Here is a 25,143-nt window from a genome sequence, read left to right as displayed (position 1 = left end):
ATCGGGACCGACCCTCCCGCGGGGCTCGCCGCATGCTGCCAGCCCGTTCCTGCTCGGTGTGAGAGAGAGCCGAGGCCCCCGGAGCAGGGACCGAGGGGCGAAGGACGCTCCCATGCCCTTGTTCGCCTTTAAACGTGGAAAATGGGCCGAAACCCCTGAATTTCGTGCTCACCGAGTAGCCAGGGCCGTTACAGCCTTGCACCTCGATTATGTTTTTCTTCTGTTTCCCTTTTTTGTGTTTTACGTCAGGGCTGTGAGGGACGAAGGGCTGTGGGCCCTGCCTTTAAGTCCCTCGGGCTTGCGTCCACGATAAGAGTTGTGCATTGAAACCCATCTCAGTCATACGCTGTTGTGAATGAAGTGCCAGCAAATGTGCGTGATTTCTTTTTGGGCATTTGGAAAATATTTCATGTTAACTAGTTTAGATTTTTGCTAGAAGATGGATGATGAATGCTTTTGGTGCTGAGGTTTATCTGTAATGATGAGAATATGTTTTTTGAATTACATGTCTCTGATTTCTCTCTTTAGACTGTATCTGATTCAGGAAAGGAGAAGAATTCTCGTAGAATCACTTTGCTGAAGCAGAGACCAACTGTGTTGCCTGATATTGATAATGACACGCCACGGAATATGCTCAAGAGAATCATCCGGACACGTAAGTATCTTTTTTCAAGAAAACAGAGAACAGAAGAGAATGTTTGGTGGAGTTGGGAACAGGAGGTGTTCTTTTGTAGCCTGTTATTCTTACCCTGTTATGTGGAACAGAAATCCAGACCATTGTATGACTGATATATGTAAAAGAGTATCGTGACAGTGACAGCTGAATGAGGTGATGCGATACAGCTCTGTCTCAAAGACCAGGCCTTGCACTGATGGAGTCATATTCTTGAAATCCTCTTCAGTCTTCTTATCCTGGTGGGCAAATATGTAATCTTTGTGCTGCCTTTAGCTGTAGGATTGTGTCTAAATTAGAGAGGTATGCGCTGTTGCAAACTTCAGCTCAGCTCTGCTGCAGTACGTGGAACCCCTATGCTGCCAGTTGTCACTATTGGCTTTGTCACTATACGTGCCAGCCTTTCTAGGAGTAGAACCCAAATAGTTTGCACCAGGTCTCTATTTTAACCTGTTAATATATGTAACTTACAGAATGTAGTGTAGATTTGACACTCTGCTGCATTTTGGCATTCTTGCTGAATTGAATTGTGGAAGGGAAACGTTTTTGTTTGTTGATAGAACCGCAAGTTTCACCTCTAGCACCTGAGATACCTAGACATGAAGAAACAGAAGAAACGCTATCAGAACTCCCATCTAAGAGGATTTCCAGCATGTAAGTAATTCTTCTTATTTTTACTTTTACTTTTCACTGTACCAGGTATAGCTTCAGCTTCTATGATGGGATTGGGGAGCAGGATTTCTCTACTTCTGTTTCAGTGACTGGAATTGCATTCTGTCAGGTGGGATTTTCAGAAATACCTCTGCATCTTTAAAAGTCACATAGGAATTGCTGGGACTGAGGGACAGAATAGTAAATGCTGCATGTTTGTGCTTAGTCCCCCATCTGAAGTGCAGACTTGTAACATCTTTTTGCAGTGGAAGTGCTGGTTACGGTAAGTCTCCTGATGGAAGCCTACTTTTCTTAGTCGTCTGTGACAGGTACTAAAATAGAAGTTCTTGGATCTCTCCGAGGCTACAGGCCGTGTGCTGACTTTGCTGGGGCATAATGAGTGACTACTATGTCTTGTATTCAGAACACAGGCTGCTGTAGGTTTTTACTGTGTTACTACTTCTTGGTTGTCCTTGTTCTGGACTGCTAGGGGTAAACTCCTTCCTATGGGATGATTTGGAGGTGAGGTTTGCCTGAGGCTCAGCTGCTTTTATTCATGTTTAGCTTCCATTATTTTAAGTTAATAGACCTGACTGAATTGGAGAAGCCGAAGCACCGCAGTTCCTTTCCTTCCACTTTGTTATGAAACAGAAGAAAGCCAATAGTGGTGGTAGATCTTAATTTGGTTTAGCCAGTTCTGTCACAACACTTGTCTGCGTTTTTGCTTACTGCAAAACAGACTGTTCTAAATAATGTAATATTTTTTGTTTTATCTTTATAGCTGAGCTTTTCACGTTGACTATAAGCAGCCTTAAACAGATCATGTAAAATATTGAGCAAACATCTATCTTTCTGATTTTTTTAATAGAGGAAGAAACATCTGAGTTTTCTGTAAGTGTGGCAGATTGTTTATTTGATTTTTAATTCAAAAAAGACGAGCAATATTGTTTTAGTTCCGTCTTGATTTTGCTTGTTGTAGTTCTTGAATGTCTTTGAATGTGCCTCTCATCAGCCTTTCTTAAATGAAAAGACGAGATGGTTGGATCTTTGCAGGGCTTTCTATTCCATATGTTAGCTAATTATTGAACTTAAACAGGTAGAGACTTTTTGTTTTAAATCCTTCCTCACAACCTTCGTGTAGTTGATGTGAACTTTCTTGAATTTGGGAAGGCACTGCTTTCCCTAGTTGTAATAGCATATTCCGGGATAGAGGCGAAAAAACATGCAATCTTTTTTCCCTACTGCTTTACCTGTGTTCTCCATTACAAGCCAGTTAATTCTAATGCTTAGGATTATGCTCATAACAAGAAATTAACCTTAGCTGCTTTTCTGACTGAAGAATATATTTTGTAAGGGGAAAAGACCATAAACTTGATCACGTTTCCATTCTTTCTATATTGAAGCCACAGGCTGTTGCAGTGAAGAATATGGAACGCTACATCTGCTGAATGCGGGCCCTTGGCTGTGCTCTAGTTCTGCAGGACGTGGTGTGGAGTGCTGGAATATTCCATGTACCAGTGTGCTTTGTGATACGTAATGTTGATTCATGATGATGACTTTCTCATTTACACTGACAAACCTAATTGCTCCTGTAGGAGAAGAGAGTTACGGAGCTTGTTGGAAGTCCAAGCTTTTTCTCTAATCTGACCTTTTTCAGCCCTGTTTTGAATATACAGTCAAGTCTTGATTCTTTTTGTGAAAGTTACTTTGATTTAGTAGAAGAGAATGGCACATTCCTGCATTTGCTGAGCCAATCACTGATTAGTTTCTTACTTCTGCTGCAGCAAGGACAAATAATTTTAATTTGCTTTTCACTAACATTATGGGGACCTTTCTAAGATGGCTTAGTGATAATGTTGTCCTTTGTTAAAGATTTGGTTTGTATTGGTAGGGTGGAGATACAACTGCCAGATGTTGTTCCTGAGGACACATCTATCACCACATTCTGTATGTCTAAGAAGAGAAAGAAACTCAGCATTTCTGAATTCGAGAGAGCGGCAGACAAACGACTTCCCCAGAACCAAGGTAAGGCCACAGTCAAAAATTACCTTTTTCAGCACTGTATGTGCTGTCAACTGACTTTCATTTGCTGCAGTTTAGTTTTTAGTAACTTCTCAGCTGGGTGGTTGTATGTTTGAAAGCCAGACTGCAGTATCTTGTGCAAAGGGGATAGCAGAGACGGTAAAAGCCCTTCCTATCAAATTTAAAATAAACTTTTTTGAGCTGTTACAGGCTCTGCCCTGACTGTATATAACTTCTTGACTATTTTTCCAGCTTGGCGCTCTTTGAGTTTTGAAGTGTCTCCAGAGGAAGCAATCCCTGTCTTCCCCTCAGTTTCAGAAACTTGAAAATACAACAAGCTGTATGCTTTTTATTATATCAAATATATCAGTCATATCAAATAAGTTACAAAGTTCTTGTTTGAGGAAAAAAAGGGACTTTATAAAAGAAGTAATGTTTTGTATTGGTATAAGTCTTCCCCTTAATTTGCAAATTTGGTAAATGTAACTTTCATTTTAGTTGCAGTTTAATGGGCAGATAAAGCATCTCATCTTAGTTTACATACCCTATTGGCAGTAGCAACTGGAGTAGAATTCAAGAATGGGATTCAGCTCCAAATTAGAGATACTCTGTGCCTGTGTGTACGCTAGGTAACTGAAGTCCTCCTAAAATTTAGGGGAGATGTAGTCAGTGGAGTATGGAGGCTGGTTCAGCTCACCCTAAAGTAGACACCTATATTTGATTTACTCGTGCTTGACTATAATGGGAACAGAGACACCTGTGTTTGGATGTTTTAATCTGGAGCTGAATCCCACTCTGACTCACCTGTGGTCAACAAGAATCAACTTGTCTTTGTTTAGCATGATACCTGGTCTGAATGTGTTCTGATAAGATGCGGGCAGCTCTGTAAAAGCAGAGAGGGCATACTCTAGTATTTTCTAGCGTGAGCATGATTATGTCCCTGGTCTCCAGAACTGCCTTTGGATTTTTGGGACTTTGTGAGTAGAGCAGGTTTGAGTTACAGTTTCACCCACAATCTGCGAAGCAGTTATCTGTGCTTGTAAAACTTCCGGATGCTTTAATATTTGGTTTAGGTTGCTGAAGGGTGGTTGTGACTGAGGCCTTAGCCTAGCATCTTGCTATTAATGTGGTAAGGTTAATGTTGTTGAGCGTGAGGGCATGTGCCATATTGAATTTTCTTTGAAATAACTGTTTTATTACCCTTTCAGAAATTGCTTATTAGAGTTCTAATATGTAGACAAGAAATCGTAAAGTGAATTTGTAATCTAATTCTGTTCTCACCAAAATGTAACTTTTGAGGATTGCAGTGTAACTGGCTCTAGAAAGAGGAGGATCCCTTCGGATGTTCCTGTAGCCTGTCATGTGGAGGGTAGTGTCTCAGCTAGTGTGATTTCTCAACTAATGTGTTACTAACTTTTTTCTAGCTCAGTCAACGTTGGACAGCACTACTATGGCTCGGTGAGTTAAACTAAAATGTCTTACTTCTGGCTGTCCTAAATATAACTGCCTTGATTCATCACCTCTGGAGTTGTGAAGAACGGTATAGATACCTGGGTTCATGATAAAGACCTATGTTACTACTAACACAATCATCTCCCAATCTGGTGATGGAATTTGAAGATGTTACAGTACGTACCTTGTGATTTTCAGAAATTGTGGCTCTGCAGTGTATGCCCAGGTTGGTCTAGCTTGTACTGCTACTGTTGCTCATCTTTTTATTTATTAGGATCGTTCCTTTTTTCCCTTTCATTCTCATGTTTCCAAGAATAAATCAGTACACAGTATACCTTAGAATATTACTTCTGCCTGTTAATTGACTCATCTCATCAATTGCATCTATGCAGTCTTTAGTCCAACTTTCCTGGACTTTAAAAGCTTTTTAGCAAGTCAAAGAACTTATTTTCCTATGTTGCCTGCACACTTTGCTAATGATCCTAGCCATGGTTAGCAACTTATTTCAGCTTTCTCCCTGCAGCCCTTGCCTGTGGTCCCATGCAAGGTGATTCATAGAGCTGCATCCTGCACTTCCTGTCTTTGAATCCTCGGAATCGCCTTTTTGATTGGGCTGTCTAGAGAGAGGGACAGGAGGTAGCTGAGCATGGCCAGTCTCTTTAGGATGCAAAATACATACAGGGAGATACGTCTTTTCCCATCCTTTGCATGTTACTATCTTAGCTCTCATCTCAAAAAAAGTTGCAGTGTGTTGGTAGCTGTACTTTGCTGTCAATGCTGCTACTAAGCAGCTTCTTAGACCTGTTCTGAAGTCCTCCTACTACCCTGCTGTCATCTGGAGGACATCCTTACTCTCAAACATTTGTTTTCCCTTTTTTTGATTATTTAAGATTTTTAAAATTCCTGAACCTTTTGTCAGATACATTGTTGCAGCGCTCTCAAGGTGAGAGACTGTAAAACAGTCTGTTTCCTGACCTCTCTAACACATATCCTGGTGTGTCAGATCTCTCTGACACATATTCATGATATCATGAAATTAAGCTATTTGTTTAAATAGGCTGGCACGTGAACTTCAAGGTATTTTGGGGAAATTCCTCATAGCTAAGGGGTTTGTGAAACGTCTCACTGTTAGTGTCACCGTGTCTGTAATCTGAGGGTAAAAGGGGAGTGTCTAAGGTTGGAGAATTATTTCTTCCCTTCTCTTTTTACAGATCTCTTCGCATGTCTCTTGGTTCCTTGATCCCACCAGAAACAGTTGAAAAGAGAGGCTTGCTCCGAAGGCCAAAAAATCGCAGAGCTATTGACATGGAAGCTTTTGAAGGCAGAGTGGAACAGAACATGCTGAAGAGAAAAGGTTTCTTTTGTGTTATTACTTCTGTTTTGGGAGGGAGGACCTTATATAAGGTGGCTTTGAGAAACAGTTACTGAAATGTGGTCTGTATTTTACAATTTAAAGGTTACTAGCACCTTTACAGAAATCCAGTGTAATTTGGGAAGCAAGATTAGAACGAGGCCCTGCATCTGTAATTGCTTTGGTTCTATGCACTTAAATATGTCCTCTACCCAATTTGGTGATTTATACCAATGTTCATGTTCATAACTGTGGGTGCTGGGGAGATGGTTTGGTAGTGGAAGTTAGGGGCACTGAAGTGTGGTGATACAGTTTCAGTATTTGATCTGTGGAGGATGAATTAAAATTGGTTGAATGACTTAAATTTTGAATTATGCAAGTCTTGGTAATAAATGTGTGTCCCTATTACCTTGCACAGTTTTTTGACATAAAGCTTGTTTTAAAACTTTCCAAACAGCACAGAACTATCTTGTGGACTCAGAAACAGCATCTGGGATTCGAACAGCCGTGCTGACAAGTGATGCAGAAATCGTGCTGAGTAACACGGAGCTCTTTGTTCAGCCTCAGTTTGAACAGAGCCAAAATAAGCTTTCTGCTCTTGAACCACAGCTACCGAATTCAAAAACCTCGGCACAGAGAAGCCGGATTTCTGCTGCAGCTCAAGAGGAAGCAAGGCTGGTAGGCCTGGTATCCAGTGTGGGTACAAATGAGGGAGGGACCCAAAGATATTCTGGGGACTTAATCCTTGATCTTGAGCATGTTGACAGAATGACTCATGTATCTCCGAAAACACCTGCAAACCAGCAAGAAGATGAGCAAGATCATTCCCAGCAGAGTAACCCAGTGGAACCGCTTTCTGTTTCAGAAGAGGTGGTGGTTGGCAGTGAGTACTATGGGTTGGGACTTGGGGCTTAGCAGGTGTTATCTGAAATCACAGAATGGTTGAGGTAGGAAGGGAGCTCTGGAGGTCATCTTCTCCAACCCCTCTGCTCAGGCAGGGCCACCTAGAACAGAGTGCCCTGGACTGTGTCCATGTGGCTTTTACATCTCTCCAAGGATGGAGACTGTGAACTCTGGGCAACCTGTTCCAGTGCTCAGTTACCCTCACAGTGAAAAAGTATTTCCTGATGTTCAGGCAGAGCCTACAGTGTTCCAGTCTGTGCCTGTTGTCTCTTCTCCTGGCAGTGGGCACCAGTAAAAAGAGCCTGGCTCTGTCTACTTTATACCTTCCTTTCAGATACTTGAAGAGAATGCCCTAAGCCTTCTCTTCTCCAGGCTGAAGAGTCCCAGCTCTTTCAGCCTGTCCTCCTAGGAGAGATGCTCCAGTCCCCTGACCATCTTAATGGCCTTTCTCTGGACTCTCTCCAGTGTGTCAATCTCTCTCTTATTCTGGGGAACCCAGAAGTGGACACCATAAATTGGTCACAAATATGGGGAGATAAGGAGATAATACGTAGGAACTGTAGGCAGAGTTAGAAGGAGTCTTAGGAAGTTACTGCTCTGGACCTTTACCCTGGTAAGGTCGTTTATATGTCACAGCTAACCGCTTCATTGTCTACAGGGCCTTAAAAATCCCTTGGACAGAGGTAGTCACCTCCCTGGTCACTCTGTACCAATGCTTTGCGAGTCCTATCACTTGCCAGTTTTAGCCTGGTGTCTGGTATCTCTCTTCTGCATTCATTTTCCTGTAAAATACCTTGTCCTGGCTGTGTAAATGGGAGCACATTTTCCTCATATTGAATAGCCCAGGCTCCAAGGCATAGTTGTAACCCTAAAATTTTCTGCTTGGTGTCCATGAGGCAGCTAGCCAGGACAGGACCTGCTGCAGTAAATAGCTTCGTGCAGTTCTTCAGTTAAAAATCCCTGTGCTTTCCACGAAGTATGGACAGCTAATGATAAAAAAACCTAAATGAAAAGGAATGATGCTTTGTCAAAGGGGCCACAGAAACAGTATTTAAAGAATAGTTGGTGTATTCAGTACTGCTCAAGGCAGGAGAAGAGTTTTTGCCATGGAAAGCTTAGAAATTAATTCATCCCCAGTGGACTGTTGCACCATATGCTTCTTCTGGAGGGTTGTCTGTGGCAAGCTTGGTGGGAAAAATTGTTCTGAAAGGACAAGGGAAGAGATCAACAGAAAAAGGTTAGTTGCTCTAAAGAGTCCAATGGAAGGCACTTTTAGGACAAATGGATAGAGACCATGGAGAAAAGTGTGGAGGACATGCAATAGGGGACTGGATCAAAGGGGGAGGAAGGGCAGGAGGAGTGAGAGTGTATTGTGAAGAAGCTGGAGTTTGTAAGCCATTAATGTCAAAATTTCATGGTTAGGTAGTTGTGCTGTTTTACCAAAGGTAACTTATGTCAATGTTGCTCCTCTGTGTGAAGTGAAAAATAGTTGTAAGGACTTTTCCAACTGGTTCCCAAGATACAATGTGAACTCCCTAAACTGTTTCAAGTGAAGGAAGAGCATTTTCTTGTGTGTATTCCTCTCTCTGCTTGATTGGTTTTTTGCTTATCAGGAAAGCTAAAAGAAAATTTACAAAGATACTGGGGGCCCGTTAATGCTCTCAATTTCTAGCTGTTAATAGATGGAGCTCCTCTTTGCCATCCAGAAGGTCAAGTAAATGTTTTGGATCCTCAGTCACTCTAAAGCCTAAGAGATCTTTCAGCATGTCTTTGAGAGAAGTTGTGTCCCGTATAATTGAAGACTTAGATGTAAGTGATACAGAAGAAGAGATGGATAATACAGTGAACAAAGTGGAACAGGAAGGGACTTTCAGAGAGGGTAAGAAGTGCTTTCAGTGTTGCAAGGGAATGGAGTACTTTGATTAAAACCAAGAGTTTTTCAGGTCACTTGTGGAGTAAAGTAAGACTTTATTGTGCAGTAACTGCTGAAGAGAATTTAATTCAGGTCATAGCAGAGACACTGTGAGCATTTTCAGACAAGCTTTCTAAAAGTAGGCTGTGACTTGCTAATGTGCTTTCTTGTCAGTATATGCTTTGTTCATGGTGACTGCAAATGGCATAAAGGTTCGCTTTTTTTGGTAGGTCTGTAGTACTGCTCATCTTCCCATAGGAAAGATGAATAGCTCCCTCTTGGCAAGGAATACATCTGGCTAATCACGCTTTTTGTTTGTATACATATTAATACTTTATTGTATTTATTTAAACCATGTTGGCAGTTATCTTTCTCTGATACTAACCAGCATCGTTTTCTCTTAAGACAAGGGCTTGAAGGTTGCCCTACCTGAGATAATAAAGATTGTCACTAATAGGTGGGGCCTTAATACCTCCTTGTTCCTGGCAGAGAGCAAGTCATGCAAGTTGCCTGCTTTCACAAGCAGATTCTCAGTTTGCTCTGAAATCCTTGTGCCTTAGAATAACATAGTAAAAACTGCACAGATGCTGAGGGTGGCAAGCGTTATCTAATCATTACAAAAAGCTTTGGTTATAGGTGGACACAAGTTCCTGTGTTTTGTTGAATTTCATTTTCCGGAGTCTAGTTTAGGATCCTTTTTTAAAAAGTCTTTCCTGTTGTTCCTCCAACAGTGTCTGAAAGTGAGGGAAGACCATTGCCATGCGGGTTTAGCCTTCCCTAGGCTTAATTACCTCTGAAGTTTCGTATGAATTACCTTATGGCAGTATGGAAACTGAGCAGTCTATGGCACCACAGTTTTGTTATTAGAATTTTAAACTGAATACTTGCAGTGCCCATAAGTAATTGCTTGCATGTACCAGATGTATCAGCAAAATTAGTTATGTTGTCTTTTTACTGTAATACAGCCTTTTGCTTTAAACAGTTCTTTTAGAGTAGTTCATTAAAGTAGCAGATATTCTGCACCTCTAAATTTACAGTTGTGTAAGACTGGCATCCTGTAATCTTTGTTGATTCTTTTGTCCTGTTTATAGTTTTACTTGGGTGCACCTGTGGCGTGTGAAGTTTAAATGGGATGTGACTCTTGAGACTGATGAAAGTCACATCAGAATTGTTGCAGTTTGGTGAACACCAGCCCAAAACTTGGGGGTTGGTCAGAAAAGCAAATAACATGTAAAAATTATTATGAAAGGAGGAGATGACAAAACGTCACTGTGCCACTACAGAAATTATTATTATTATGCTCACCTTTTGAATACTGCATGCAGTTCTAACTTTTTCATCTCTAAATAGATGTAACAGAACTAGAGAAGATGCAGAGAAAGACAGTTTTACCATTAATGATAATCAAATATATGGAGCAGTTTCTGTACATTGAATGCCTGAAGATAAGAACTGCTCGGCCTGGAAAAAAGACAATGGGAGTGAAATATAAGAAGTTTAAAAAGAAAAGCCTTGAGCAGGAGGGAGGAGATGATTGAGCAAACAAATTGAAACAGACAGCTCCCTGCTCTGTCAGTGCAGAAACTAGAGAGGAGCAACTGGCAGTAACAGCTGGCAGGTTATATTAAACTACAGGAGGTATTGTTACTAGCAACAGGTGAAGAAATCAGTAAAAATTAAACTTGACTGTATCAATAGCATCTGGTACTCCACTGTTAAAGTACTGTATCCCAGCAGTGAGCCAGTGGTGTGGGAGAATCACTGATGCCTGTCTGCCTTAGGCAGTCTTAGTGTTGAGTTGAGCTTTTCTCTTCTCCTCACAAAGCTAGTTAATATTTCATGTAATTTTGGGCAAAACCTTGCCCTGTGTTGGTGTAGGGAGCCCAATATTCTGGTTAGTGAGATTGGTATCACTGATTTTTGCACCACCTTTGGCCAAATTTCCTTGTCCCCTTCGCTGGGGCTTGGGGCTCCCAAGACCTTGACACTTGTATTTTTGAGTGTGAAAACTCCCAGTCACTGGAGAGCATGGTAAAAATCCACTTTTACAGCTTCTGGTTCTGGGCTCAGCCAAGATTTCCAAACCCTTCAGCAAGTGGCAATACTATGAGAGTTCCCAGTAAGATTTCTCCCAATAATTACCTGTGTGGGTTTCTGCTGGAATTGAGCTATGTGGTAACAGACATGTGGAGTATAGATGTAGTATGTAAGAAGGAGGAGTACTTAAGTACTTTTCAGTATTTCAGTAGCTACTTCAGTAGCTGAAGTTTTTAAAGGCATTCAAATCATGTGTCCATTTATTTCTCCTCATCCTGCCTGCCTGGGACATGTCCAGAGTGGTTAAAACTCCTGCTAGGCACTCTCCTCTTTATAATGCAATGTGTATATTGCAAAATTGTTTATTCAGATAAACTGATGAAATAGAAGAATCTGAGCACAAACTCCATGTATTGTTAGACTTAAAGGAAAAGAAATGGGTCTTTCACACAATCGCCAAACATGAGAATAGACATAGAGATGGCAGATCTGGAGGAGCTCTGTTTATGGGTAAGGAAAATTCCTGGACTGGGATCTGACGTGCACCCTAATTAGGTGGCTGTAGAGCAAACACAGGAAAAGTGCGTTTCTCGGCTGTAAACTTTTGGAAGGGAACTGCATCTGCTTCCCATGCATGTAGCTTATGGCTATTGCTGACTTATCATGAGTAAATTTTAGTAAATTTTAAACTGTATGCTGGTGGTTGATTGGGGTTTTTTTTGTAGGTAAGATTGATGATAGAATTTCTTATTTTAGCTGCAGAGCATTGTGCGAATGCTGGATATTCTGAATGTTTGGAGAAGAAACTGACCAAAAAAGAAGAATTGCAGATAAATGTAGCACAGGATGCCAGAGTTGAAACAGGAACGGCTCCTTCAGAAGAAAAGGGAGTAGCAGAAGGCAATGTTGAACACCGAGACTCTCCCAAAGCTGGTGAGGACAACCTCTGATACTGAAAACCTTCTCTAATGCCAGAGACCTCTCAAGCTGTGTTACTGGCATCGGTGCTGGGAGAGAGACTTGTTAACTCTCTTTGCGTTCTGGAATCTGGGCTGAATACTGGGAAAATATCAAACTAATTTTGGCATTTTAAGCTGAAAGACTGCATTCTGCTCAATTGGAAACCAAAATTGCATTGGCAATACTGTTTAGAAAAATATAATTGCAGAAAGCATCTTTAATTAAAGTTTAATAGTGGAAGTTCCAGATTTGGGCAAAGATTGGTAAAATTTGGAGACCTTCTGAGTGTGTTGGCAAATCAGGATCTCCCAAGTTACTCTTTTTGAATTGCTGGGTCTTCTGTTTTCAACATGCTACACTAAGGCTTTGGTAAGACTTCTTTTGAGATAAAAGTTCTTATTAAAGGAAATTTATTTAAAAGGAGCTCAGCTAGAAATTTAACTCATCTCATGGACTTCTCCACATTACCAAGTGCTATTTTTTTCATGTGACCCCTGCACAGCTAGATGTAGCAGAGGGAAAAGTTGGGGATTCATCAGGGCTTCAGCTTATCTAACTTGGTCCATTGACACCCTAGTCCTTGAAGACAGGAATATAATAGGTGGCAATGTTGTCAGGAATGGAAAAGTGGGGTTTATTCGTATGAGTGCTCTGAAATTCTGGCTATGATACTTGTTTCAGTGATGCATTTTTCCTCTTTTGGAAATCCAGACCATGAGATTGCCACAGGTGTTAGAGCTGGAAGTCTGAGCAGGCATTCTCATGCTTTTTCCTCCTCTGAAAAACCTGGGATGAAGCCATTAAAGGAAGCTGTTGAACAAGCAGATGAATTAGAGGACCAGGCTATCATGGTAGAATGGAATGGTTCAGAAGAAGAGCCTACTGAGGATGAAGCTGAAGACCCTGAGAGTGAAGGTAAAAAAGTTATTGCAGCAGTAGCAGAAGGCAGTTGGAGAAATTTTTCCGTCTTATCTCTCGACAGATTGAGAAACAACATAGGTTAATAACATTATTACCTGTTTAGTCCATCAGATAGTCCAGGGGAAGCTGTTGGCTGCTGTTCCTAGGGCCAGATTGTTACTGGCACATCCGGTGCTTCAGAAACCTAGATCATCTTGTACTTTTTGAGGTGAAGGTCATGGAAGGACACAAATAGGCAAAACTGAGTGCAAAGTGGTTTTATACAGTGACATAGGGATATCCTCCAGTTTTATTCTTCCTTCCTGACTCCCAACTTCATGCTGACTTTTTAATGTCTTAGCATTGAACTGCTGTTTCCACAGCCATTTTCCACATTTCCAATCCAGCCATCGGTCCCTGCAGCCTGGCCCCATGTGTGGGTTCCTACACCCTGCCCAGCCTGCTGGACCAGCACAGGGGCTGATGGGCTGGACCAGGCGTGAGGAAAGCCACCAGCCTGTGTGGCAGGCGGTGGGGTGGGTGGAATTGCAGCAGCCGGCAGTTGCACTGGTCCAGGGTGCCATGGAGCCATGGCCTGAGCACACGCAACGTGGCACCGGACCCGATGTGTGGAAAGCTGGCTGGGCTTCTGTCTGCTGCTGCAGCACTGCTTGCTATTCAGGAACTCTGAAAATAGAGTTCCTCAAGTACTTTTTTTCCTTAGAGGTTTCCCTGAAGACACCCACATTTGTCCGTGCTGCAGCCTACAAGCCACTGCTGTCAACTCCACGTCCTGCAAAACCTGCTGCTCGCAAGTTGTCAACTCCACGTCCTGCAAAACCTGCTGCTCCCAAGTAAGTGAAAGTCATCTTCGGCAGTGGCCTGGTCGAAGTGTGTCTGGGAGGTGTAAGGACCAGGGAGAGACAGCTGAGCCCAGCTTTGTCAGTTGTTTTGTGCTTTATCAGCTGTAGCAAGGAGTAAGCAGTCCTGAAGTCTTTCGTTAATTCGCCACTTTAGCAGTTGAATAAAGAGTTCTATCAAGTGAGTGTCAGTACTCTCCCGGAGCAGATCTGATGCCTCAAGTCTTTCCAACGAACGTTCTCTTAGTATTTTCTTGTGCTGAAGGCCAAAACCTTTTCCTAGGAGTTTTGCAACTGGTAAGCTACCCTGGAGCTGTAGGCTGCAGTACGGGATGTAGAGGCCCTTGCAGAAGAGTGGAAATTGCAGTTACATTGATCATATGATATATTCGTATTGACTTTAGAAACCTAAAGCTGTATGTGGTTATGGTGTGCTGAGTATAAAATGAAGCTCCCCTAGAGGCAGAAAGTGACCCTGTCCTCTGCATTACTCCAAATTAATTACCGTTTGTCACTCACTTAACTAGAAATTTGGTGGAGCCATATGCTTCATCAGAACCACTAACAGTAGGTTGTAGGGAACAGGAGGAATTTTCTAGCCCATGACCCTAGATTTTTTTGTTTATTGAAGCAATAAACAGTAAAACTAAATTAATAGAATCATGGAATGATTTGGGTTCAAAGGGACCTTAAAGACTACCTCCTTCCACCCCTCCTGCCATGGGCAGGGACACCTTCCACCAGACCAGGTTGCTCAAAGCCCTATCCAACCTGGCCTTGAGCACTTCCAGGGATGGGGCATCTACAGCTTCTCTGGGCACCTGTGCCAGCGCCTCACCACCCTCACCATGAAGAATTTCTTCCTAATATCTCATTGAAATGTTCCCTTTTCCAGTTTAAAGCCATTGCCCCTTGTCCTATCACTCCCTGCCCTTGTAAAAAGTCACTTCCCATCTTTCTTGTAGGCACTTTTTAGGTACTGGAAGGCTGCTCTAAGGTCTCCCCGGAGCCTTCTCTTCTCCAGGCAAGCACACATTGCTGGGTCTTGTCCAGCTTTTCATCCACCAGTAGCCCCAAGTCCTTCTTGGCAGGGCTGCTCTCAACTCCTTCATCGCCCGGCCTGTATTGATACCAGGGGTTGCCATACCTCCTGAGCTTGTCCAGATCCCTCTGGATGGCATCAGGTGTGTTGGCTGCACCACTCGGCTTGGTGTCATCTGCAAACTTGCTGAGGGTGCACTCGATCCCACTGCCTATGTCATTGATGAAGATACTAAACAGCACAGGTCCCTGTATGGACATGAGGGACACCACTTGTCATCAGTCTCCATCTGGACACTGAGCTGTTGACCACTACCCTCTGGATGCGACCATCCAACCAATTCCTTGTCCACCAAACAGTCCACCCATCAAATCCGTATCTCTACAATTTAGAGAGAAGGATGTTGTGGGGGACCATGTCAAAGGCTTTGGAGAAGTCCAGATAGATGACATCCGTAGCTTTCCCTTGTCCACTGATGTAGTCACTCTATCATAGAATGCCATGAGGTTGGTCAGGCAGGGCTTGCCCTTGGTGAAGCCATGCTGGCTGTCTCGAATCATCTCTCTGTCCTCCATGTGCCTTCGCATAGCTCCTAGGAGGATCTGTTCAATGATCTTCCCAGGCATAGAGGTGAGGCTGACAGGTCAGTAGTTCCCAGGTTCCTCCTTTCTACCCTTTTTGAAAATGAGTGCAATGTTTCCATTTTTCCAGTCACCGGGGACTTCACCTGCCTGCTGTGACTTTTGAAATACTGTGGAGAATGGCTTGGCAACTGCATCAGCCGGTTCCCTCGGGACTCTGGCATGTATCTTGTCAGGTTCCATAGACTTGTGTATGCTCGAGTTCCTCAGGTGGTCATGAACCTGATCTTCTCTTACAGCGGGAGGGACTTTGCTCCCCCAGTCCCTGCCTTGCGGTCTGTCCACGAGAGACGGGTGGGAAGAGGCAAAAAATGTTGTTGAGTACCTCAGCCTTCTTGTCCGTTGTTACCAGTTTGCCAGTCGTGTTCATTGGGGGTGGTACACTTTCTTTGACCTCCCTTTTCTGGCTGACATACCAGTAGGAGCCCTTCTTACTATTCTTTGCATCACTTGTCAAGTTCAGCTCCAGCTGCACCTTGGCCTTCCTGACCCCATCTCTACACAACCGGGCAGTGTCCCTATACTCTTCCCAGGATACCAGTCCCTGCTTCCACTGCCTGTGTATTTCCTTGCTCCTTAGTTTGACCAGCAGGTCTCAACTCAGTCATGCCAGTCTCTTGCCTTCCTTTCCTGATTTCTTACACCTTGGGATCGAGAGCACTTGCGCTCTATGGAAAGCGTCCTTAAAGATCTGCCAGCTCTGTTCTGCTCCTGTGTCCCTGAGGGCAGTTTCCCAGGGGATCCTATTGACTAACTCCTTGAACAGCTAGGATTTTGTTTTCCTAAAATTCAGAGTCCTAGCTTTACTCTTCGCCTGACCCCTAGCTCTCAGGACTGTGAAATTCTTGTGCCCTTTACTGCTGTGAACAGAGACGAATGATGCTTACAGAAGGTGCTGGATGATTGCTCTAATCATGAATAGTAAAATATATTTATAAAATAGAAAATGGAGTCTTTGATACTCTGTTGAAGGGAAACTCAATGAATGCAGATTTGCTTTGGGATTTTGCACTGGGACATGCTCTTTTTTTTGATATCTATCTATCTAGCTATATATATATATGGAGTGTCAGAATACTAATTCTTCTGTAGAGAGTGCTAGTCCTCATTGGCAAAAGAAGTCCATGCATTTGGATGCACATTCTTTATAGGAATTTCTGGATGTTAATAGGTTGACAGATTTTCAGGCTTTCAAGCTGTGCATGATCATGAGTACAGGTTCAGAGCCTCATGCTCAAGCCTTCTTGCAGAAAAAATGCACAACTGGTTTGCACTTTTTCTAATGCAGCCTGACCCTGAGTTAGCCTGCTTGCTTCCCAAGATAGCAATGCTCAGGTTAAAAGCCTGAGGAATACTCTAGGTAGTGGAGCAATAACCATGTGAGAGGCATGGTTAAGACGTTCTGCTATAAAATAATCACTTTATACTGGTACAACTCCGCTGTGATCAACTATATCAAGTTGGCACCATAGTACTTTTTATTTAGAAACACCAAAGTGTCATAGGGTTACTAAACTTTGATTTTGCCCTGATCCTGTGAACCAAACATTCATATATAATCATTCACAAGCGGATAAAGTGAGGCCCAGAAACAGTAACCGAGACGACTTAAATAATGACTCTGGTTTTTCTCACTACTACACGTAGTTCATCTCTGGAGCTGATCTCTTCCAGCTGCCCCTGAGGTTCTGACAGAGAAACATACAGATGTGTTGGAGAGAGAATCAAATGATACACACTGCCTCTGTGGGTTTTGCATGTGTCAGTATGAGATTCCAGGTCTTTTCTGTTGCTTTCCAATTGTCTACTGAGTGAATCTGGGATTTTGCTTCCCTTTTTCGTGTTACAATTTTTCCTTTTTAAGACTGGAAAACAGTAGTAGTTTCCTTTGGGAGTTAATCTTGGGGGCACACAGGGGACGGGACGGATGTACCAAAACCCCTCACCAAAAAAACCAAACCAACCAACCAAAAAAGCCAAAACCCACAAAAAACCCTATTAAAGAAAATGTTCATAATAGTGTAAAAGTATATTCTGCAGATCCAGAGGTGAGCTGTGGATACCTTAGATTTTGTGCACTTCTGGAGAGTGAATACTACAGGGATGCAGTGAAAACTGCATTTATGTAGTGGAGAGAACTATAGTTTGCTGACTATCTGTTATGCTAGCATGCTTATCTCAGGCAACTTGAGCCTGGATTGCTTCTCCCAAGGTCATAATACCATGTGAGCTGTTTGCAAACTGTTCTTCATGGGCATGAGGGTTTGAAAAATTGAGAGGGAGAAAGAATTAAGAGATCGAGAGTTCTTACCCCTTTAAATTCAGCATAAGTTTTTCCCAAACTCAGCCTGGTATTCTCTGCCTCTCCCCTGTGTTAGTTCATTTGATATGTGAATTTTCAGTTTCCCCCAAAGGTCTCCCCTGCAGCCGCTGCGGGCTAAGCCAGTTCCAAAGAGCTCAGGAGCATCACGGAAGAAGACGTGTGAGCCTGAAGTAGCAAGTAGCTTGATAAAGAAGATATTTAGCCATTATGTGAAAATGCCAGTGGCCAGAGATGCATTCAAAATTGTTGAAAAATGGTAAGCAACAGCAAACTGTTCCTCCTCCCACTCTTTTTAGTATATTTTTTTTTTCCTTTCTTTCTTTTTTCTCCTGAAATAACAAACCTGTCAGGAGTGCTGCTGGCAAGCTGACAGCTGGGGAGAGTCACAGGAGGCCCAATCAAAATGAGGACAGAAATGTGCTAGGTGCTTGTGGCTGCTGTGGGGGTATCAGTGACCAACACTGCCTTGCAGGACCTTCTGGGTTTTGTCCCAACCAGTACAAATAGCACCATTTACAACCTCCTTTAGCTAACAGCACACTAATACCATCAGCACTCTCTGTCAGCAGGGTGGCTCTGGAGTGTTTCTTCTCCCGCAGTTTTCCCTGGCAGGCTGTGACCTGTCCAGTGAGCAGCTCTAGTGCAGCTTGCGTCACGGAAGTTCATAGGCTCCACAGCCTGATTTTATTTCACCCCTCAATCTTCCTTCAGCTCTGAGAAATACTTCAAGCAGCTAAGCAGTGATCTGGAAGCTTACACTAACCATGCAGGGAGGAAGACAGTGGAGATGGCTGACCTGGAAATCCTCATGAGAAGGTAAAGGGAGGGTTACTGTTAACCTGTAATAGTGTTCAGTGGTGCTATCAAGCCTGGTAAGACTGTCATTGCCAGGGTGTGCACTAGCGGTAAGTATTTCCACAGTAAGCATGGTATCTTGTGATTTACTCTGCGTGATGCTGCTTGCCTTTCTGTCTCAGGAGGAATTTGTGGATGTGGGTTTTTGTACTCCACAATGAAGGTGGTGGAAAGGCCAGAGGAAGTAGTGAGGGATTGGGAGTGCAAGGAGTCATCTGAGGAACAAGTAGCAAGAGGACGGGTATGTGTGCAAGGGTGAAACAGTTATGGCTGGGCAGTGAGTAGTGTCAGTAGAAAAAGCAGAGTAAGAGTAAGTGCGAGGCTGACCTGCACCATTTGCATCGCTGGGCAATCTCTTCGCTAAAAGCACTTGCAACTGAAATGGCATGAGCATTTGCACGTGCCCTGCTATCTATTTTGATGGCTTTCTCTTCCAAGTGAAATCCTGCTCTTCCTCCTTCTGTGAAAGCTGATACTTCGGATTCAAACTGACAGTTCCTTCTGAGAGCAGGAAAACTGAGCCTTCAGCCTGGCGGGGCAGGGCTGGCCTCTCCTAACAACTGTGCTCCCCTTCCTGCTGCCACTTCGAGACCCCATAGAGGGGCAGGCTGGCCAACAGCCTGGGCAAGCTGTTCTCAGAGCCTCTCTGCTGTTGCTCTTTCCTGTGGGCTCCCTCAGCTCCTCTGTCTTACGACTGATTTACTTTCTCCTGTGACCAAAAAACAAGGGATTTGTTCTTGACTTGGGAACCCTCTGTAAAACTCTGTGAAGCCTGAAATAAATTAATCACTCCTTATTTAAAGTAATTATTCCAAGTTGTTATTCCTCATCTCCACTGGAGGAGTTTCAGATGTGATGCTAAAGTCAGCTGAGGGGTTTTGCGGGGCCCATCTGATTAAAGGCATTGGCTTTGCATGGGCCTGTGTAGATGGAACTGGTGCTGCTACTTAAAAAGAATAATCTGTTGCTGTCCTGGTCCAGAGACTTCATTTTCCCACCTGAGAGGTGTGTGCTGAAATTAGTATGAACAGGATGAGAGGTGTGATGGTTTAGTTGGCCAGGTTTGAGGATTCTGTACTCTTGTTATTTTACCTTTTTCTACATGTCTTTATGCCTTTCTGCTGCCTCATAAAGGCATCAGGAATTGTTGCTGGTTCGTGAATAAGAACAGTATTTCCATTTGTTCCACAAGGAAACTGTGAACAAATGCTGATTTTTTTGCTTTCTACAAGACTAGGAGATACTGATTTTTTTCGGGCCAGTCAGCTAAATGGTGTACTAGAAAACTACACGGCCTACACAGTTTGAAAATGCCAACCACCTCTGAATTGGGAATGTAAAAAATCTGCTGGGTAACAAGCTATTTGCTTCTATCACATCATTCTGTGCATGTCTTTGAATGGTAAAGTTTATCCCATGGCAGGTGGATTGTGAATTTAAAAAGCAGTGAGCTTATACGTCAGTAAAGATCAATATGCTGACTCTTGGTGTGATAAATGTGTACCTCTGTGGGAAGCTGGGCTGCAGTAACTCTTGGGCCGCTCTCACGTGTAGGCGAGGCTGGTGTCTGCACCGTGCGCAGGACCTAGTGCATTACCTGCAAATAGAAGTCTCTGGCTTTTTACAGGCAGCCACAGCATTTGGGCTGTTAAATGCAACAATGTCACTGCAAGTTGAAAAACTGTACTCTGATATTGAGTGGGAACACTTTTCACAAACAACTCTGTTTCTTCTCTGCTCTCTTCTTTTTGAACACAGACAAGGGCTGGTGACAGACAAGATGCCATTGCATGTGCTGATAGAGCGTTACCTCCCTCTGGAGTACAGGAAGCTCCTGATTCCAGTTGCTGTGAGTGGAAATAAAGTGATTCCCTGCAAATGAACGTGCCTCTCCGGCAGTGATGGCCTCTGCGGGTGGGAAGATGGCCTGCTCACAGAGGGTGGCTGTAGGTTGTTCCGTGTAGCTGCTCCATGTGATGGTTTTCCACCAGTAACCAGTGGGGCGATAAATGGTTGATGTTCCCTTGAACTGATGCAGGTTGTGCTATGGCTGTAACACCAGCCTGCTGGATCTCAGCAACTCTTATTGCAAGTAGTTTGACTATCCTGAATTTTTTTGTTTCCTCTGAATACCTGTACAGCTCTGATAAATAAAATACTATATGTATTCTGCATGATACAAATGCTGCTTATTCCAGTGAGCTGAAAGGCAGCTGCATTTGTGTTGTTCAAAATGTTCCTAATGGACATTTAGCTGTATTGATGCTCTTCGTACTACCTAGTTGTTTACTCGAAGGAGAGAAGTTGTGTACTACCTTCCAAAAAGCAGATCTTTGTTACAGCTGGGTATTTTTCTAAAGCAGGGACTTTCAAGCTTGGGTTTTGTCCCCCTTTGCAAGTCTAGTCTACTGTGTCAAGGGTAGATTGCAATCTGTCTGTGACCACAGCTGTTTGCTGATGTAAAATGAAATGGGAAAATACACCTTATGCTTACTTATATATAAACTAAGTCTCACAGGGAATTAGCAAGCAATAATTTAAGACCATTTGAGAGGTGAAATTTTCTGGTGCACATGTGGTAGGTAGACCGGGAGAGATCAAATCAGATGGAGTTAATTGTGTATATTGGGTTTATATGGCAAAGTTTTGGTAGCAGGATGGGGGGAAGGCTGCAGGAGTGGCCTTTGGCTCCTGTGTTGGACAGAGCCAGTTCCAGCTAGTTCCAAAATGGACCCACCACTGGCCAAAACTGAGCCCATCAGCGACGCCAGTGATGCCTCTGCAATAATGTGTTTAAGAAAGCGTAAAAACACTGCACAGCAGCTGTGGGAGGGATGAGTAAGGAGAAAAATGTGAGAGACACAACCATGGAGACGCCGAGGTGAGTGAAGGAGGCGCTGAGCTGGAGCAGAGACTCCCCTACAGCCCATGGAGAAGACAGTGGGGAAGCAGGATGTCCCACTGCAGCCCATGGAGGACCATGGTGGAGCAGATACCCACCTGCAGCCCTGTTTTGACTGAGACAGTGATTGGTGAGCAATCTTGACCCCTGAGCTGCTTAATCTTATTTCCTCCCCTGTTCCATTGAGGAGGGCGAGTGGGAGAGCAGCTGGGTGGATGACTGGCAGCCAGCTATGGTTAAACTACCCCACTGCAGGTAGTGTAACCACACAGCGGAAGGCTGCACTTCCAGAGCTGTTTCCTGCCAGCCCTGGTGTCGTCCCCTGACTGTCTGTGCACAGAAATGTGGCTGGAAAGTTGCTGCTCCCGCCTGTCAGGGTCACCAAAGAGGCAGGAGGTGCCAGAACCTGCTCTGTGAATCAGGGTCCAGCTTCGTGAGCTGCAGCTTGCTCTGCAGAGGTCAGTCCACTACTGTTCGTTTTGCTTGCTGGCATCCCACGTCGTGATCCAAAGCTGCAAGATCCAAGCAGCGACTCTGTAAGTAACAAACACAAATAAATCCTCTGTGTTCGACACACCCAACGTGGTTTCTGCTGCTGCACTCGCAGTGTGAGCCACGGTGCCACTTAGCTTTCCACTCGCGATTTCGTACAGGCAATTGCCGCACAGCGTAGCGGGTCTGCGCTGCACTCTGTGGTGTTCCTCTGGAAGGGAGAGAATCAAAGAAAAATTCTTGTGTGTGATTTTACTGCTTACAGTGAATCTAAACCACACCAGGAATGCGGTCAGCCACAGCAGGGGATTTCAGGTGCAAAGGACTGTGACTTTGTAAAAGAATTCACAAGCTGGAGAAGAATGACGCCTGTCACACATACATGTTTCAGAGGGAGGGATATGGATATCAAACTTTTCTTGTGTGTTTGTCATCAGTGTGCTCTTCAGTGTCTTCCCAGGCGGGTCAGTCTGGCAGACCAGTGTGGTTTCAGTTTATTTAGCTAGTCTGTAATTCCCAAGTTAAGATGTGGTTCTTATTTAATATCTGAGAAAAATTAACAGATTTTATTTTTTCCCTCCTAATTCTTAGCATCTCTGTCTCGAACCTGAAAACCTTGAGCCTTTAAATTGATTAGTTTGGCTTAGACTTGAGTCTTTAATTAATTTCTGGAAGTCTGTGAAGAAGGGATGGCTCAAAGCTGCTGCTTTGCAGTCTCCAACAGGACAGAGCAGGGCTGAGCATGGTCAGCACATCCAGGCGGGGAAAGTCAAAGCTCAGCACAAACATCATCTTACTCGTGGCTCTTCCCGTGCTCCTAGGGTGGGTCAGTCTGCGCAGGCTCCGATGGCACCAGTGCAGCCAGGCTGGTCACACAGGATACCTGCCACCCTCCAGTTGTTTCTCCCCATCCTAAGCCTGTCCTAAATCCCACTGCATGTATGGATCCTTGTCTTTGGATTAAGCTGCGTGTGCAATGTAGTTTCCTAAAACTACAGCCAAACAGCGCAGTTAATAAGGACTCCTGGAAATCCAACCCAGCTCTTGGCAGCAACACTTGCAAGTTAAACAGGTTTTGCACAATGCTAAAGGAAATGCCGAGCAATACAGTTGAAATCTCTCTAGCAGGCAATACCAATACAAAGGTCAGGCATTTTTCAAGTTGTTGTTTTTGTTTTGTTTTGTTTTTTTAAAAAAACATAATTCCATTAATACAACAAAGGGGATTTTTTTCCAATATTCAAAAGGAAACAGCTTTGTTGTTGGAACAAACGCATTGCAAAGCTTGTACTTTTAAAAATAAGTTTTCTGCCATTGTGGGACTTTTCAAGTGCATTCTCAAGGCTTTACATGCCAAAGTTTGAAAATTTTCATCTGAAGTAGTAATGAAGTTTCCAACTCCTTTTCTCTCTGTTGCTAAAACACAGTGAGAACCCTCTTTTCCTGAGAGAACCTCCCAGGAAGCTGCTGGTTCCTCTTTCCTTCCGTTGTGTGGCCTCATCCTGCAGCCACACTGCCACACATCAGCAACCAACCTCCTTGGCTGCCATGTTCCTAACCTGAACGGCCTCCAGCTGAAGGCAGGAGAAGATGGGGCTTCAATGATTGGGAATGTTGTGAGAGGGCGAGGTAAGATTCCCCATCTGGTCTTTCTCTTCTGTTGAGTCGTGTTCAGTGTCTAGTTGCAGTGAAGTCAGGGTTAAGTAAATTCAAGACTTTTAGGGACACATTTTTCATGTCTTAACAATGTAACTGAAAGGGAAAGTGAAAGAAAGACCTTGCACTGTGAACACCTGTTGACTTTTGGGGATCTAAAGTCCTCAGGATGAAGCAAAATGAGTGATTCCTGCTCTCTGTAGCCCACTGCTTTCTTGAAAAGCTTTGCAAATTTGATGTTCATCTACCAAACCCTTTCCTGGTGTTTAAGTTCCCTGTCCCTTTTAGACAGACTGAGTTTTGCCATATTACAACCCCTCATTTCAGAACACTCCTAGAGATACTTGCAGTTAGGACATTTGGGTTTTAGCTAGACGATGCATCTTCCTTTTCATTCCTCTTACAGTTCCTTTCCTGGTAATTTGTGATTTGTGTTGGAAGAGCCCAGCACCAAGTTCAGCATTCGAGGTGAAATCCCAGGGGCATCGTACCTCTGGGTGGTACTTAATCTGTCACGCAGGCTGTGACACCTTTCCAGTTTACAAATGCAATCGGTCTTTGCAGATGCTTACAAAAATAGTGGGGTTTTTAGGAAGACAACTTCTGATTTCAGCCTTCCTCTTTCTGCTTTTCAAACTATGCTGTTAGGAAAAGAACGAGCTTTGCTTCTCAGGTTTACTCCACTTACTCGGCAATTGAGTCACAACCATAGCAGAAGTGTTTTTATGCCCTGGATAGGGCTATATGCTGGATAGAGAGGACAGTAATGAATAGGAAAGATTAATGGATGCTAGTGGCTGGAAAAGCATTTGATGTCTTCCTTGGAGCAAGGGACAGATTTCAGTGTTTCTGTGCTTGGATTAATTTTTACATCTCAAAGTTTGGTTAAACCCACTCATGGGGCAGCACTTGAATTTCTTTCAAAGTGACTTAATACTGGACAGCAGCAGCTGCACCAGGATAAAAGTCTTGGGGACAGATGTGATAGCAAACCTGGCATGGGCTGAACTTGCCTTTCACGAGCACACTGACTGTGCTGATGGCACTTTATTTTGCAAACGTATCTTTGAAACCTTGCCTCTCTGAGCCAAGGAACTCAAAGGCTAAAGCAGCCATGTTGCAGCCTCGAGTTTGATGGTGGCTTCTCAGGTTCTAATAATGGCTGTTGGAGCATAGCTGGCTTGTCACCAAGCAGAGAGCCCAACACCCTGTGGTGCCCCGGTGCCGGGGGGGGTGAAGCCTTGGTTTTTGGGGATCAGGCAACCTCCCCCTGCAAGTATCACTGAGCTGAAATGACTCTGCAGAGGCTGCAGAATTGTACGGGAGTGCTTTGCTGCTTAAGCTGAAAGTGCTTCTGATAGTTCCAGCTAGCCTACCCTCTCTGCTATTAGTTACTAGGTGTATCTCTGTGCGCAAGAGAAGAAGTATTTGGTGCAGTAACTCTGACTCCCAGCTTGGTATCAAAACCTGTAGATCAAACAGTCAGTTTATTCTTAATACTGGAAGTCTCC

The 25,143-nt window shown here is 43.6% G+C and overlaps 1 protein-coding gene across 1 annotated transcript; it reads left to right on the top strand.

Moving 5' to 3' along the window:
- The first annotated feature begins 630 nt into the window (after positions 1-630).
- On the top strand, positions 631-20,464 carry CENPT (centromere protein T). Its single transcript, XM_009709774.1, has 13 exons — positions 631-655; positions 1,234-1,327; positions 3,216-3,349; positions 4,771-4,804; positions 6,010-6,152; positions 6,607-7,032; positions 8,725-8,931; positions 11,758-11,934; positions 12,673-12,876; positions 13,586-13,715; positions 17,819-17,983; positions 18,439-18,543; positions 20,341-20,464. The coding sequence occupies exons 1-13, from the start codon at positions 631-633 to the stop codon at positions 20,462-20,464; spliced, it is 1,968 nt and encodes a 655-aa protein (XP_009708076.1).
- Positions 20,465-25,143: the final 4,679 nt, after the last annotated feature.

Source organism: Cariama cristata, unplaced genomic scaffold, assembly GCF_000690535.1.
Source record: "Cariama cristata isolate BGI_N322 unplaced genomic scaffold, ASM69053v1 scaffold6171, whole genome shotgun sequence".
Classification (NCBI taxonomy): Eukaryota; Metazoa; Chordata; class Aves; order Cariamiformes; family Cariamidae; genus Cariama; species Cariama cristata.
Note: the sequence above shows the minus strand (reverse complement) of the source record. Positions and strands in the feature narration are given on the sequence as shown.

What these genes read in the sequence shown, in the direction of transcription:
- CENPT (XM_009709774.1), top strand. Translation starts at nt 631, where the DNA reads ATGCTCAAGAGAATCATCCGGACAC. An exon ending in GAACATGCTGAAGAGAAAAG is followed by an intron (nt 6,153 to 6,606) that starts GTTTCTTTTGTG and finishes CTTTCCAAACAG; the next exon opens with CACAGAACTATCTTGTGGAC. An exon ending in GCAAAACCTGCTGCTCCCAA is followed by an intron (nt 13,716 to 17,818) that starts GTAAGTGAAAGT and finishes TTTCCCCCAAAG; the next exon opens with GTCTCCCCTGCAGCCGCTGC.